Here is a 16,100-nt window from a genome sequence, read left to right on the forward strand (position 1 = left end):
GGAAAATATCTTTTTAAAAAGCATTTACCTTTTTTTTTTTTTGTATAGTAGCCTGTGTCGCATTAACTGCACGGGACATTCTTAATGCCATTTTAGTAAAACGACCCCTTATGTCCCATAATCATTCTCACTCAAAATGCAAATCAGTGACTTTGCTCCAAAACTGAGATTTGGCTGATTTATTAGTAGGGGGCAGTTCAAGGCGGTTTATAGATGAAAGCGCGCTGGACAATCGCGCGCGCGGACAAACCCGCTAAGACAAATGAGCGCAGGACGTCAGCGCGCCGGATGAAAAGGTAAGTTTAAAGCGCTCTGATGGGGGGTTGGGGGGGAAACCCCCCATTTACTTAGAACAGTTGCTGCTGCTGTTTGGGGGGACCCCCCTCCCCTCCATTACAGAGGAAAGTGTAATTTTTCCCAGTGTTTTAGTGAAAAATTACAGTTTCCTATGTAAGTGTGTGTGTGTGTGTGGGGAGTTCCCCCACCCCCAACAACAGCGGTAACTATTGTAAGTAAAGTGGGGGATCCCCGCCAAACACACACCCCTTTGGAGTGCTTTAAACTTACCTTTTAATCCGGTGCGCTGACGTCCTGCGCGCATTTGTTTTAGCGGGTTTGTCGGCGCGCGATTGACCGGCACGCTTTAGTCCTGTCACCGTTCAAGGCAGTAATACTGGTTGCCAGTTATTTGGGTGAATTCGCTTTGAATCTGTCAAATTTTCCACACATTTGCAGCAGTGGCTTAGTAAAGGGGGGGGAGGTTCACCCCAGGGGCTGTGTTGGTGAGGGTGCCAGCGCCCGTCCTCCTCTCCACCTCCCACTACCGTCTGCACCCCTTCCCTTCCCCTCCCCATATCTCTTTAACATCCTTGACGCGAGCAGCAACCTCCAACTTGCTGCTCACGTCAACATCGGATCTTTCTCTGACGTCACTTCCTGAGCCCACGGAGAAGAGGGCGGGGAGGGGCGAGCATTCTCCCTCGCTACGCCACCGATTTGCAGAGAGACGTTAGAATGACCTCTCCCCGTAACTCTGAGAAACATCGTCACTACGTTCTGTTTGATTCCAACACAGGCTGAAATGCACCTAAAGTTCAGTCTCCAGTGGTCAGCGTACCATTTCCACGTGGGCTTTCTATTTTTAACCACTGATGCCGCACATTTTACAATGAGAAAGTCTTACTGAAGAACTCTCTGGCCGGTTGGGACTTTAGACGGATGTTACACGCAATGGTGCGGTCAAAACTTGACTTCTGGGAATGCAAATTTATGTCCGTTTGAGGGCACTGCAGATTGTTCAGGATTCAGCAGCTCGGATTTTGATGGAAAAGGCTCGTTTTCAGCACATCGCTCCAGTCTTAAAAGAAATCGCATCGGATCCCAATTATATTTCAAATAAAATTTAGAATTTTGGAAAATAATTCAAAGAGGGATATACCAAAATTATACCTGATTATTTGAGAAACTGCTTGACAATGTATAGACCAGGTTGATCGCTAAGATCAGGAAGTGATATGTTATTGAACTGTTATGGCAGATGTATGAGTTCGCACTGCATGGACGTTGGAGGAGAGTATTAAACAAGCGTACGCCGAGAAGATATTATAACACAAGGAAACTGAAAAAGCCTTTCAATGTTAATGCAATGAACGGTCCTTCAGTCTTCCATGAGTTGACAATATTGTACCTCATAGAATATGAGAATCTTGCATGCTCTATAGAAGGCGAAGCAAGACCCCTTCAAACTCACTCTCTAAAATAAGGTCTTCCTCTGTGCTCTGTAACTGCTGCTAAGATACTTGGTTGGTTGAAACTATTTCATCTTTGGGCCCTTTCTCTGCTCCAAGAGCCATACTTCAGTAACTCCCTTGTTAGGTGCCATTGACTCATGTTCAAGTCCTAGCGACTTGATAATGATATCAAGGTTTTTTTGTGGCAGAATGCAGCAGTAGATTGCCGGGCCTTTCTTCCACGCTGTATAAATTTGATGCTGTCACCGTTGTTGCCTCAAACACGATCCTCCGCCTCCAACACTGCCCCATCTGCTGCTGCCCAGATGGGCGGTGCATCGTTAGTCTGACATCTCTGTCAAAACCTATCAGCCTTGGGAGGTCCTGATGGTAGTGAAACCACCGATGGCACGGCTTTCAGCTTCACAGATGTGCGCAAGCCCCAGTTGCACGACGAGCCATGAATGCCGTAGATCAGTGGCTCTTAAACCCATACTGGGGGGGGGGCCCCCCAGCCATTCAGGTTTTCAAGATATCCCTAGTGACGTTGCATGAGGCCGATTTGCGTGCCTGTTACCTCCATTATATTGTCTGCGTGGGGCAGCTGCAGAGAGAGAAAGCCACAGACTCAATGCCTGCTGGCTTGCGAGGATTCTAAAATCTGCTTTTCGCTGGGATCAGCCAGGGAAAGGAAACCTTGCTTCACCTGCCAGTACTTATTGCAGAAACATCCATTGTTTCATTAGAAACATAGACAGCTGTAAAAGAGACCCTGCAAGGAAATGTGCAAAAGTCCCTCCCACCCAACTAATCTGATGAAATTGGCTGACGTAGTGAATGAAAATGTTTGCTTTTTTGTGTGTGTGGTATATATGAAGAGCACTAGAAAGCTGCCAGAATGGTTAACCCATCCAGGCAACCATCAGGGTCCAATCGTTGCAGCAGTTCATTCTACTGTAAAGCCAAGAATATTTCAAAAGCATGCAACTTCTTGGTTGGCATCATTAGGAATCTTTTACAAACACAACGGATCCAAAAACATGGGGGTGGGGGGGGGGGAATGAGGGGTATTTTCCATAAATCCAAGCACCTGTACACTGCGGCTCCCATGGTGTTCTCATAAATGTTCACATGCACAGGCTTAAAGCTAAAAACCCGTTTGTTTTTGTGAGAAGAATCAAAAAGTCTCGTGGCGATTCCGTTTATTGTCATCCTCAGTTCAAACATTTACATAGGTAGGAATCTCTGTTGTGGTAGGAGTCTCTGTTGTGGTACAAATCTCGGTTGTGCTTTGCTTCTCAGCAGCTATGGAAATACTTCCTGGGCAAAAATGAGAAATAAAACACACAACATAAAAAAAAAAAAAAATCATCATTAATATTCTCTACCATGCCAGCATAAGGAATAAAACGTTGCACTCTGCTGCCGACCCTAAGATTCTATATTGTGTGTACAATTAAATATTTACTGAGAAAGAGGGAATGCTTTATATCAGGGGTGTCAAAGTCCCTCCTGGAGGGCCGCAATCCATTCAGGTTTTTAGGATTTCACCAATGAATATGCATGAGATCTAGTTGCATGCACTGCTTTCATTGTATGCTAATAGATCTCATATACAGTGGTACCTCGGTTTACGAGTGCACCGGTTTGCGAGTGTTTTGCAAGACGAGCAAAACATTCGCAAAATCGGCGCCTCAGAAACTGAGCACGCCTCGATTTGCAAGCGCCCCCCCGGCCACGAACCGGCACCCTCTCCCTGCAATCCGGCACCCCCCCTCCCCGCTGCCATTGGGCACCCCCCCCCCCCCGCCGCAACCTGAAGTCCCCCAGAGCCCTCTTCTTACTTTAATGTACCACCGGCATGTCGGCCTCCTCTTCGGAGAGAACGTGAACTCGCAGGCCTTGAGCATGCGCACATGCTCAAGGCCAGCACAGAAGAGGAGGCCAACATGCCGGTGCTACATTAAAGTAAGAAGAGGGCTCTGGGAGACTTCAGGTCGCGGCGGTGGGGTGCCCGATCACAGCGGGAGGGTGCCCAATCACGTCGGGGGAGTGCCCGATGGCGGTGGGGGGTGCCGGATCGCGGGGGGAGTTTTCGGATCGCGGGGCCTTCGGGGGGAGCAATGCTGGTTCTCGTGGGGGGGGGAGCAGCGCTGCTGGCCTCGGTGGGGGGGGGGGGGGGGAATGTATCAAAGCAAGTTTCCATTATTTCCTATGGGGAAACTCACTTTGATAAACGAGCATTTTGGATTACGAGCATGCTCCTGGAACGGATTATGCTCGTAATCCAAGGTACCACTGTATATTCATTGGGGAAATCCTGAAAACCCGACTGGATTGCGGCCCTCCAGGAGGGACTTTGACACCCCTGCTTTACATTCTCCCCTACCAACACAGCGGTGAAATATCCAAGCTATCTTTCTAAGAAAATTAAACCCTTTTAGAGCCTGTACCGGTCTTAATGATTTCTGAATTGGAAAACTTCTCGGACAATGTCATTTGATTATCATATGCAGCGGAGAGAATGGCACCCATGAGGGGTTACCAGATTTTCTGTTTGGAAAATCCGGAACCCCTAGCCCCGCCCCCCCAGGCCTGCCCAGTTCCACCCATCTCCGCCCTATTAAGCCACAGTCCCGCCTTCAATCCCGCCCTAGCCCTCCCCCAGCCCCCCAATGCTGGGTTTTGAAAAGCCATCCGGACCCCCGGACATGTCCTCAAAAGGAGTACATGTCTAGGGAAATCTGGACGTCTAGGAACCCCCTACCCAGGAAGATGCACTGACCTCAATATATCAAAAGTTATGAAGAGCTCAAAAGTGCTTGAAAAAAGCTCCACTTTGAACCTATTTTGCTTTTAACACAATTTATCGTTTCAAGTTTATTATAAATTTGATTAATCAAAATTCTAAGCGATGTACAAAACAATAAAATTACAAATTTCCGGGGGAAACAAAAAACAAATGAAGACGGCTAACCTGACAAAACATATTAAACAAAAGGAAAAGATGGGGAAAGAAATACAGTGGAACCTCGGTTTGCGAGTAACCCGGTTTGCGAGTGTTTTGCAAGACGAGCAAAACACTCAGCAAACTTTTGACTCGCAAACCGAGCACTGCCCCGATCAACGAGCACTTACAGTCCAAGAAGCGCCGCTTCGGGGGATTCCTCTTCCGTCTTCCGGCCAGCCTTCCACGTCGGGTGCCTTCCGCAGGTTGGAGGACCTCTGTCTGGGCCTGCGCGGCCGGTGCCGTCCCCCCTGCAAGTTGCGTGTGACGCGCACAGCGTCAATCATCGGCGTTGTGCGTGTCGTGCGCGGCGTGCGGGTGGGGCGGCGCTTGGCTGCGTGGGCTCGGGTGGGGGCTCTCCAGCATGCAAGGGGCATCCAACGTGGAGGGCTGGCCGGCGGATGGAGGAGGCATCCCTCTGAAGCGACACTGCGGGTTCTCCGGCGGCTGGCACATTAAAAGCATCCCCCCCGAAGCAGCACTTTGGGGTTGCTCTTCATGACGGACGGAGGAGGCGGACGGAGGAGATGGCGCTGCAGCTCCCGGAACAGATTATGCTCGTAATCCAAGGTACCACTGTACAAGTTGTTGATAGTAAATAAGATAAGTAAGAGAAAAAAAAAAACAATAGGAGGGGTGAGAAATAGGATTCAACTGAGGCTTCTAATCAAGCTTTCTAGCTATCAAATGCATCTTTAAAAAGAAACATATACTTGGATAAATTGTGGGCTTTTACGAAGCCGCGTTAGGGGTTTAACACACGTAATAGCACGCAGCTAAATTTCCAGCCGCACTAGCCGCTACCGCCTCCTCTTGAGCAGGCGGTACTTTCTCCGCTAGCGCGGGGGTCGGGGCGCGATAAAAAAGTCATGTGCGATAAAGCCACTAACGCGGCTTTGTAAAAGGAGCCCTGTGTTAAAAAGCGAAACTGGTTCAAAGTGGGCGATTTTTTTTTTTTTAAGCACTTTTGAGCTCTTCATCGTTTTTGTAAACATCGTGTCACCCAGATTTTTTTCTCTTTACAACTTACATTGGGTCTGATGAAACTTTAGGTCTATTTCTTCTTAGAGCCTGAGGGCTCCTTTTACCAAGCTGCGCTAGTGGTTTTAGCGCACGCTAACGCCTCCATAGAGCTGGCGTTAGTATTTTCCACGTAGCGCGGGGGTTAGCGGACGTTAATTTTCAGCGCGCGCAAAAAAACGCTAGCGCACCTTAGTAAAAGGAGCCGTGAACCTCTGCAGACAAACATATTTTTTTGTCTTTTTTTCGGTGCAGAACTGAAACCTTTCTGGTGTCTATTTACATTCAATCTAAGGTTTCCAAGAAACACCTGCTTGGGTTGCAATGAACGGCTTCAGTTCTAAATGCACAGACTTACCATATGACATTAAAATATGTACTTACCAGTACCTGAACAGTGATTGTTTTGAAAATATTTTTGGTCTCTTATTCAGTATACATAAAACACATGCTTTCAATATTCAGCCGTTCGTGGGCAGTACTTTTGCTGTCTGCCACCAGCGTACCCGGTCCCTGGCACTGAATATCTGGGTTTTTTCTTGGCTGCTAAAAAGTCTGGTTGGTTTCCCCAAGGGTGGGGCCTGAAGGGGTCTCTCCATACTACTGCTAGTGGTCAAGCTGCATTATACCATGAGACTACCAATAGGGGGTAATTAGAATCATTTTGAACCCAGCACCAGCAGAGACAGACTAGAGTTTGCCTGCAACCCCCTAGACCAGGGATTGACAGCCTTTTTTAAAGCAAAGAGACATTTGACCCAAGGTTTATAAAGAACCACAATGGGTAGAGAAGAGGGCTTGAGATAGTCACGATCTCTAATTCTCTCTTCCCTCCCCAAGGTATAGCTTCTCTCCCCTCCAACCCCTTGCACCTTTCATCCCTCCCTCCATCCCTCCCCAGCTCCTCCCCCTCTCCAGGTCCCATTTTAGAAGGCAGCTGCAATGAGCGAGGTTCACGCTCCTGCCATAAAGACTCTCGCTGGACCACCAAGCACTTTGGTAGGTCTGAGGGGGTCTTGTCTATATATGGGAGAAGAGCCTAGACACACAGTCAGCCACGTGTGGCTTGCAAGCTGTAGGATGCCTATCCCTGCCCTAGAACAAGGGTGGGCAACCTCAGTCAGGATTTCCCTAATGAATATGTAAATTCACGCATACTCAATAAGTCCTGAAAATCTTACTGGGCTGTAGCCCTTGAGGACTGAGGCTGCCCACCCTTGCCCAAGACCACCGTGGATTGGAAGCGGTAGATCTATTAAAAGCCTACAGAAAAGTGAAGGGTCTTGGGAACTCTAGACTCTAGAGTTCCCAAGATCCCTCATTTTTCTGTAGGCTTTTAATAGATCTACCACTTCCAATCCACGAGGGAAGGGGTCTCTACACTAGGAGCTCAGCGAGGATCTTTGGTGGATCTATTTAGGGGTCCCTTCATAGTTCATAGTAAGTCTATTCAAGGGAGAAGCCAATGTTCAGTTTTGGCACATTTAAGAGCACTCCATGGTCTTATCAGGCTATAAATTAACCAATACTCCTGGGAAGAAAGAATAACACAGTTTGCAAGGATGATCACAAGTTGTACGATTCATGTACCTTGGGGCTCACTTACCTGCGAGTACTGAGAGAATACAGGTTAGTGATTCCCATGTAAATTACGGTATTATAAAAGGCCAGCTTTTACCACCTCTTAGAAACTATCCCTCCGAGTGGGAAATCAACAGAAGGGTCATTGCTCAACAAGAATCTATCAAGCCTGTCAGCTTCCTCGTCAACCTTTTTGGAACAGTCCCTTAGCCTGGAGGACTGCATTAGCCTTGTGTAAAGTTTCAGTGCTTTTCCTTAACGTTATAAATTGTACAAACTCTATGGCAATATCCTAGCAATAGAAGTTAAGGAATGATAGTATATATCTTTATAAAGTAGAAAGGAGATAAAGGAAACTGGATTAGAACTTAAGCTAGTTTTAGTAAGGGCAGAAACTCTAGCTGTGACAAGTCTTATTTTCTCATATACTGGGATATATCACAACATATGCCACGATATAACTCACGTGGTAACTTCTCATTAACCCACAATAATGTCAGCACAAGTTAACAAGCGTTAGATAATGAAAGCGGGTCATTAGAAATACTAGTGACCGTGGAAAATAACGCATATTGATTTCTGTTCAACATGCAGTAAATATGTACTGGAAACCCAAAACAATTGGGAAGAACAATACCACTTGAAAACACTTCCCAAAGTGGCAAACGCAAAAATAAGAAAAGGAAGTGTCTTTCTTATCTAAAACCAAAGTGGTTCAAAGCATCATTGCTACACATTTTTTGTGCTTAGAGAACTGGTGGTCAGACCGCGGGACAAGACCGCGTAGTGGAGCGTCTGAAGGGATCACCTCTAATCATAGCACATTAGAAGGTGTATACACTTCCCCCTCCGTATTTCCAAATTCCATATCTAGGGATTCGCTTATTTGCGGTTTTAAACCAAAAAAATGCATTTTCATTTTTCAGGCTATTTTAAGCCCTGTAAGCCTCCCCCCCCCCCCCCTTAAGCCTTACCTGGTGGTCTAGCGGGTTTTCGTGGCAGGAGCGATCTTCCCTCGCTCCTGCCCCGTGCAGATCGCTCACAGGAAATGGCTCGAGAGACTACGGGAGCTCAAGGCAGCCATTTCCTGTGAGCGATCTGCACGGGGCAGGAACTTGGAAAGATTGCTCCTGCCTGAAAACCCGCTAGACCACCAAGTAAGGCTTAAGGGGGGGGGGGGCTTTCAGGGCTTAAAATAGCCGGGGGAAGCGGGGGTTAGGGGTAGAACCGGCCCGAATATTATTTGCGGTTTTTTAATATTCGCAGGCTGGCTCTGCCCCTAAACACCGCGAATACGGAGAGGGAAGTGTATAGATTATTTGTATCTTTTTACCATTTAACAGAAGTTGTGAGATTCAAAAAAGTGAAAACTTATCTTGAAAAGTGAGCTGGGGGGGGGGGGGTCAAAAACACGTTCTGGGTTCTGACACGTTTCGCCAGGGCTGCATCAACGAACTCGTACTGCAGCTCTCAAGAGTGATTCTGCCGCACACAGCCACTGATTTCTTCACAAGATGAAAGGTCACCTTCCAGCCCTGGCGAAACGCATCTTCTGGATTATTGCAACATTCTCTATCTCCCCTGCCCCGCAACCATAATTAAATAACTAGAAACAATCCAAAACACAGCTGTAAGACTCATCTACTCACTGAGGAAACACAACCACATCACCGAGGCTCACCGAGGAAGCACGACCACATCAACTCACACTGGCTATCAATTCAAGCAAGAATACTATTCAAATTCTACTGTCTACTATTTAAAACCATAAACGGCGACAGCCCAACCTACCTGAACAACCGCCTAATCCAAACCACCACAACCAGACAAAGGAGAACCCACACTCCATTCACGTACCCTCCAATCAGAGACGTCAAATGGAAGAAACTGTGCGATGGCCTCCTAGCCACACAAGCAGCAAAATTATACCACCAACTCTCCAATTTACTGATAACGACCTCAGACTACAAAATGTTCAGAAAAGAAATAAAAACCCTACTATTAAAAAAACCATACTACCCAACAAACCCCTGAAATCAACCTAACACCAAAAAAAACATCTCTACTCTCTAAATACAATAATGCCACAAGAACCACCTCAACTTTCTGTATCAACCTTCTCTACTCTCTGATTCCTCTGGAAATGGCCAGATTTCTCCTTGTGTAATCCGCCTTGAACCGCAAGGTAACGGCAGATTAGAAATCACTAATGTAATGTAAAAAAAATAATGTTTTGAATCACTTTGGTTTTATTTAAGAGTGACACTTCCTTTTCTTGTTTTTGGAAATATCTACTGAACATTTAAGTGGGCTAGTAAATAGACCTCTGAATATTGTTAGCTTTTCGCATGCAAAACCTTTGAATTGTATACGCATTGCCAAAAACAAAAATATCTTTCCCCCTTTAAGACGGGACTGGTTCATGTCGGGATATCATCATAGAACTTTTCTGTGCCCCACCCAAATGGCTCATCAAAACCCACAAACCAGAATCCTTTTAAGGAAAAAATAACTTTGTTGATCTAGTGCCCACATCTCTGGGCCGCAAGGTCACCTGCTACAAATCAGTACCTCAACAGAACTTGTTCGCCCTAGAGAAGAGAAGAATGTGTGGAGATATGATAGAGACTTTTAAAATACTAAAAGGAATTGATAAAATCCAGCAAGGTGCATCTTTATTCACGTTGTCAAATGTGACTCGGACGAGAGGTCATGGACTGAAATTGAGAGGCGACAGGCCCATGACTAATGTCAGGAAGTTCAGTTTCACACAGCGAGTGGTGGACGCTTGGAATGCTCTCCCGGAGGAGGTTGTGACGGAGACCTCCATTATAAGATTCAAGGGAAAGTTGGATGCACACCTCCTTGCAAATCACATCGAGGGATACAGGTAAACAAGGTCTCATCTGGGAACACCTAGGTCTTCATCAGGAAGCACCTAGTTAAGTTTCAAGTTTCAAGTTTAATTAGGATTTTATATACCGCCTATCAAGGTTATCTAAGTGGTTTTTATAATCAGGTACTCAAGCATTTTCCCTATCTGTCCTGGTGGGCTCCCAATCTATCTAACGTACCTGGGGCTATGGAGGACTGAGTGACTTGCCCAGGGTCACAAGGAGCAGCGCGGGATTTGAACCTACAACCCCAGGGTGCTGAGGCTGTAGATCCAACCACTGCGCCACACTCTCCGCGTGTGCGGGTCACCGGACTGGATGGACCAAGGGTCTGATTCAGTGAAGGCATTTCTTATGTTCTTATTTCTCATACATCAAGAACTGTCCTATTCTTTGACGCACAGTCAATAAAACTGTGAGTTAGCAAAGCGTAAGAAGGCTGATGTAATAATGACCAATGACATCTCAAAAAACAAACGGAAACCAAAAGTTAGGGTTTTTTTTTTTTAATTTGAAAAATAAACTTTATTTTGTTCCATGAGCGTGTATTTTTTTGGTATTTTATGTACTGAAATTGTACGCTTCTAGCATAAACGGGGAGAGTGAAAAATAAATGAAAATGAATAAGGCCCTCTTTTACAAAAGGCGCGCCAAGCGTGCGCTAACCGCTAATGCGTCCACAAGATAACATGCACGCATTAGCGTATGTAGCGCGCGGTAATATTTATCGCGCGCTAAAAAGCATAGCGCACCTTTGTAAAAGAGGGGGGTAAACGTTTGTATAATTGAATCCTTTGGTCGACAACAAATTTCAGCACACCTTCCACGTGTGGAAGATACTTGGGGGTTCTTTAATGAGGGGCCGCTGAAATGTTTGCAGCCCAACCAACAAAGCTAGGACCGTTTCCATCGGGGGGGCTATACACTTAGGCCCACTTTTACTAAGATGCGCTAAGGGGCTCACAATAATTTTAAAAAAGTCTAAAAAGTGGCCTAAATGGGTACTTGGATGATCAAAAAACCTGATCGTCCAAGTACCCATAACCAAAGCTGGTTTTAGATGTATCTAAAACCAGCTTAGGCCTTTTCTCCTGCCTCTAAACGCATAGAACGGAAAGAGTCATTTTTAGAGGCGGGGAAAGGGCGGGCGGTGGGCCGACCTAGACCTAAGCGTGCTGCAGGTATAACCAAAACTTTAGGCAGGTTGTCTAGTCGGCATGTATACCTTTTGACTTAGACCAAGTCGAAACAAGTATAAGTGCCGAAAAAGGGGCCTCTGAGCTGATGGCGGCTGCCACGATCAGCTCAGCGGCCCAGCAACCTACCCCCTCCCTCCCGCAACCGTAACAGCAGGAGAGATGGCTCATCTCCCCTGCCGCGATGGTGATCACCCCTCTACCCAAAGTGCCGAGACCAGCAGCAGGAGAGATGCCCAATCTCTCCTGCTGCAGTTTGTGGAAGTTCGGGTAGAGGGGTGATCGCATCGCAGCAGGGGAGATAATCAATCTCTCCTGCCACGATAACGATCCCGAAGTGCCATCAACCGCGGCACTTCGGATCATTATTGTAGCAGGAGAGATAGCCAATCTCTCCTGCCACGATAACGATCCTAAAGTGCCACCAACCGCGGCACTTCGGATCATTATCGCAGCAGGAGAGATAGCCAATCTCGACAAGATCGAGCAGTAGGGAGCCCAAGCCCTCCTGCCCAGGCGACCCCCACCCCGCCAACAGCGATCGGGCCAGGAGGAAGCCCAAGCCTTCCTGGCCCGGCAACTACGATCAGGCCAGGAGGGAGCCCAAGCCCTCCTGGCCCGGCGACCCCCACCCAGCTGAGAATGATCAGGCAAGGAGGGAGCCCAAGCCCTCATGGCCCTATGACCCCCACCCCGGCCGACTATGATCTGGGCAGAATAGAGCCCAAGCCCTCCTGCCCAGGCAACCCCCCTACCCCCCACCCCTACTAAGATACGGGCAGGAGGGATCCCAGGCCCTACTGCCCTCGACGCACCCCCCTCCCACAATCGCCCCCCAATCCCCAACCTCTACCTGTAAAAAATAGTTGGACGGACGTGTCCCAAGCCTGTCCGTCCGGCAGGTCTGCCATCCCTCAAATGGCAGACCTGATTGGCCCAGGAGGCTCAAACCCCGCCAACGTTTTTTTTTTTATAATGGACATTTTCCCTGTTTCTACTTTCAACGTTTAGGGCCTTAGGCCAAAAGAGGACTTAAGACATTTTTTTTATTATGCCCCTCCACTCGTTTTAGCACGCATTTAGTGCACGCTAAATCAACATGTGCGCTAACCACTAACACGTCCATAGGATAACATGCACGCATTAGCATTTAGTGCGCGTTTAGCGTGTGCTAATATTTACCGCATGCTAAAAAGCATAGCGCACTTTAGTAAAAGAGGGGCTTAGGCTCGGATGCTATAACGGGTGCCATTGTAGACGGCCGTCTTAATAGCGACCACTCATCGCGTACAAATCGTGTGACGGCGCTAGGTATGGAATCGAACCTCCGGCAAAGGTAGACACCGGAAATGTAGGCCAGGGTTTTCCAGGCCTAGATTTCTGGGGCCTACCTTTGATGTGAATCCTTCTCCATAGGCACTTTAGACAACCTAATGTCGCTTCCGGCATTAGCCATACCCACAGTGGTGTTAAGCAGCCTACAGAGGTGCAATTCCAGCCTCGATCTTTTAGGCAACGGTAGGCGCCTTGAAATTCAGTTTAAAATATCATTCAAATGGTGATTTTTACTGAGCTTGAACACCTACCAGCACCTAAAAAAATTGGCGCCAGTTAGAGAATCTGGGCCTCAGCCCAGTGATGCCCCACTTTTTTTCATTCCATTGGAAAAATACGTAAAGAAAAAAGTGGAAAATCGCTAACCTAACTGCCAGAGTCTATAAACGGTGCCAGTATTGGTGGCCACCTATGGCGTATCAATCACACACCTGCGCTGTTTGAGAATCGCGGCTGTTTTTTAACACAGGCGCCATCAATGCAGGTCAGCATTTTAAAGGCCTACATTTAAGGTCCTACAGAGGCAACACAGGGACACCCACGGACGCCTAAAACCACTTCCGGCGCAAACCACGCCCCCAACGGCCTGAGGCGTCCGTAGGCAGCCCTTTGTACCTCTGTAGGTACAAGACCAGCGCCTTCGAATGGCGCCTTCAATTGTTTTTAGAAACGTACCCCCTGATTGGTCAGTTAGGCGGCAGTGGTGTTTCTACCAATGACTAACTGCAGCGTGTCCTGTGCAGAATTTCCCCGTCAGTGTACAGCCCTTGAAGGAGACTGCCCCAAATTTGTTGGTTGGGCCGAGAACTTTTCAACTGACCCTCATACTTAGTGTGCACTAAAGCCCAAATTCTGTAACCGGCAGACTTGCACGGTCTGTGTCTGTGTATGGCCATTTGGTGGGGGATGGGCTGGGGAGGGCTTCAATGGCTGGGAGGGTGTAGATGGGCTGGAGTAGGTTTAACGGAGATTTCGGCAGTAGGAACCCAAGCACAGTATCGGGTAGAGCTTTGGATTCTTGCCCAGAAATAGCTAAGAAGAAAAAATTTAAAAAAATTTAAATTGAATCAGGTTGGGCAGACTGGATGGACCATTCGGGTCTTTATCTGCCGTCATCTACTATGTTACTATGTTAGGCATCTATTTTGGTAGCGACCAATTAGATAGGCGACTATAAATTGATGAACAAGCTCAATTAAGCTTTTTAATCAGCAATGATTGAAACGTAGGCGCCTATCAAGAAAAAGCGATTCTTAACAAGGCGCCTCTAAAAATTTAGGCGGCCTTCAAAAAACCAGGCGCGATGCACGTGGGGTGTGGGCATGGCTACTTTAGGCGCCTTGTTGCAGAATCGCTGCTCTTAAGCGTGCGTAAGCGCTCACATAGGCGCCTAATTTTTAGTTGGGCCTAGAGCTGGTCTATTCATTGGGCGCCACCAAAATAGGTGCCGCTCAGCGTGATTTCACTGAACAGCGCACAATTTGACTTGAATTGCGCTGAACAGTGCCTAATTAGGCGCCTAACTTTTGGGCGCTTCTTATAGAATTTGCCCTTAAATGCTAAGAAGCCCATTTTATACCTACAGTCTTCTTAGCACTTGGTGGGGGGAGGGATTAATCAAGCGACACTACACTAACTGTTAGCATGCACTAATGGATTTAGCACGCACTAAATGTTAAGACGCCAATAGGAATACAATAGGTGTCAGGATTTAGCATGTAATAATCATTAGCATGTGCTAAATCCGTTAGTGCCCCTTGATGACTTCCCCCTTAGCATGCACTAATCTCGTTAGCAAACGCAATGCCCCTTAGTTCCAAAACCTAACTGTTACAGATATCAAAACAGCTTTCTGCCTAACCCGTCCCGTTCATATGTTGTGGTATATGATCCCTTATTGCATATGGGAGAAATAAGTCCTATCTCCACTATAATGAGTTACTTTTAGAACAGTTAATACAGCGGTGGGGGTGTGGTTTAGGGGACAAGTTTAGCCAATTAGAAGTCAGAATCAGCCTCTTGTCCGATGGAGATTATTTACCTATGGCCCGTGTATCCAACTTCTCATCTAAGAGCTGTTCAGGGCTCATCAGCTGACTTAGAGGGACATTGGGCAAGCTTTCACTTTGACTGCCTGGACTGATCATCTCTTGCTCTTTTTCATCCTGCATCTGTGCATATACATTAATCCCCGGAATCTTCCTAAAATATTAACAGAAACCATCATTGTTGCGTACAGGCCACACTGCGCATCTTCTTAGACGCGGAGTCATAAAACAGGACTGGCGTACCTTTTGAACTTATAGATCACGAAGACGGCCAGCCCAACGAACACCACGGACAATAGCATCAGCATGGCAGAACCGCTGTGGCTGGGTGCGAGATCCACAAGGGGAGCTATAGAGAAAAGAGACCATAAAAATCAGCATAACTGTCAACACAGTGAAGGCGGGAAACAATATTTAAAAAAAAACCAACAACATTGCCATTACCCAGATTTGTTGTCATGGAAATGACCCATATTCTCAAAAACCTCCACAAAACTAACAAAAAGCAAGCGACAGTAACCCAACTATTTACAACAAAGCTATTTAAATATGATCAGAGAATTACATTTATTGGGGTCAAAAGCAACATTCCCGGATGGTCAAAGCTGGGACCTGAGTGGGCCTTGGCCTTGAATAGCTGGTTATTTTTAAGCCGTGGATTACCGCATAAAAACAGGACAGACTTTTATGCACCCCATTTATGCGCTAACCAAGTGCTGACTCCGCCCCAGAATGCTACCATAATAGCCATCTTTGCATTCAGTAATAACCGCGATATTCACCGATGCGCAGTAGGAGCCAGAAAACAACCGCACACAAAACGCCACAGGTTTGTTCTACTGGCACAGAGCTGCGGAACACGGACGCAGGGATCACGAAGTTTGAAGTGCACATGCTCGCTTAGGGTTTTATTATATTTGATTCTATTGTAGTTTCTTATATTCTGCCCTTAACCCAAGAGCTGCAGACCTTCTCAATTAGAAGGGCTATTACTAATCAATCATTATTGAATCTTAGTTTGAAAACAAATACATTTTTAAAGCATTTCTAAAATGAAAATAAGAAGGAATCTGCCGAATACAATTAGATATACAGTGGTACCTTGGATTACGAGCATAATCCGTTCCAGGAGCATGCTCGTAATCCAAAATGCTCGTATATCAAAGCAAGTTTCCCCATAGGAAGTAAGGGAATCTTGCTTTGATATGTTCCCACCCCCCACTTCCCCCCCCCCCCGAGGCCAGCAGCGCTGCTCCCCCCCCCCCCACGAGAACCGGCATTGCTCCCCC

At 46.9% G+C, this 16,100-nt stretch overlaps 1 protein-coding gene across 1 annotated transcript in view; it reads right to left on the reverse strand.

Annotated features, from left to right (window-relative positions):
- Positions 1 to 677: 677 nt before the first annotated feature.
- LOC117359849 (VPS10 domain-containing receptor SorCS1-like) overlaps positions 678 to 16,100 on the reverse strand; it is a 304,368-nt gene continuing 288,945 nt past the window's right edge. The window contains exons 20-22 of the mRNA XM_033943225.1: positions 15,055 to 15,160; positions 14,805 to 14,965; positions 678 to 3,050 (exon numbers count right to left, since the gene is read on the reverse strand). Coding sequence (XP_033799116.1) covers positions 2,950 to 3,050; positions 14,805 to 14,965; positions 15,055 to 15,160 — 368 coding nt within the window. The 3' untranslated portion in view covers positions 678 to 2,949. The remainder of the gene's footprint in view (positions 3,051 to 14,804; positions 14,966 to 15,054; positions 15,161 to 16,100) is intronic.

The sequence above is a fragment of the Geotrypetes seraphini genome, chromosome 4 (assembly GCF_902459505.1).
Source record: "Geotrypetes seraphini chromosome 4, aGeoSer1.1, whole genome shotgun sequence".
Classification (NCBI taxonomy): Eukaryota; Metazoa; Chordata; class Amphibia; order Gymnophiona; family Dermophiidae; genus Geotrypetes; species Geotrypetes seraphini.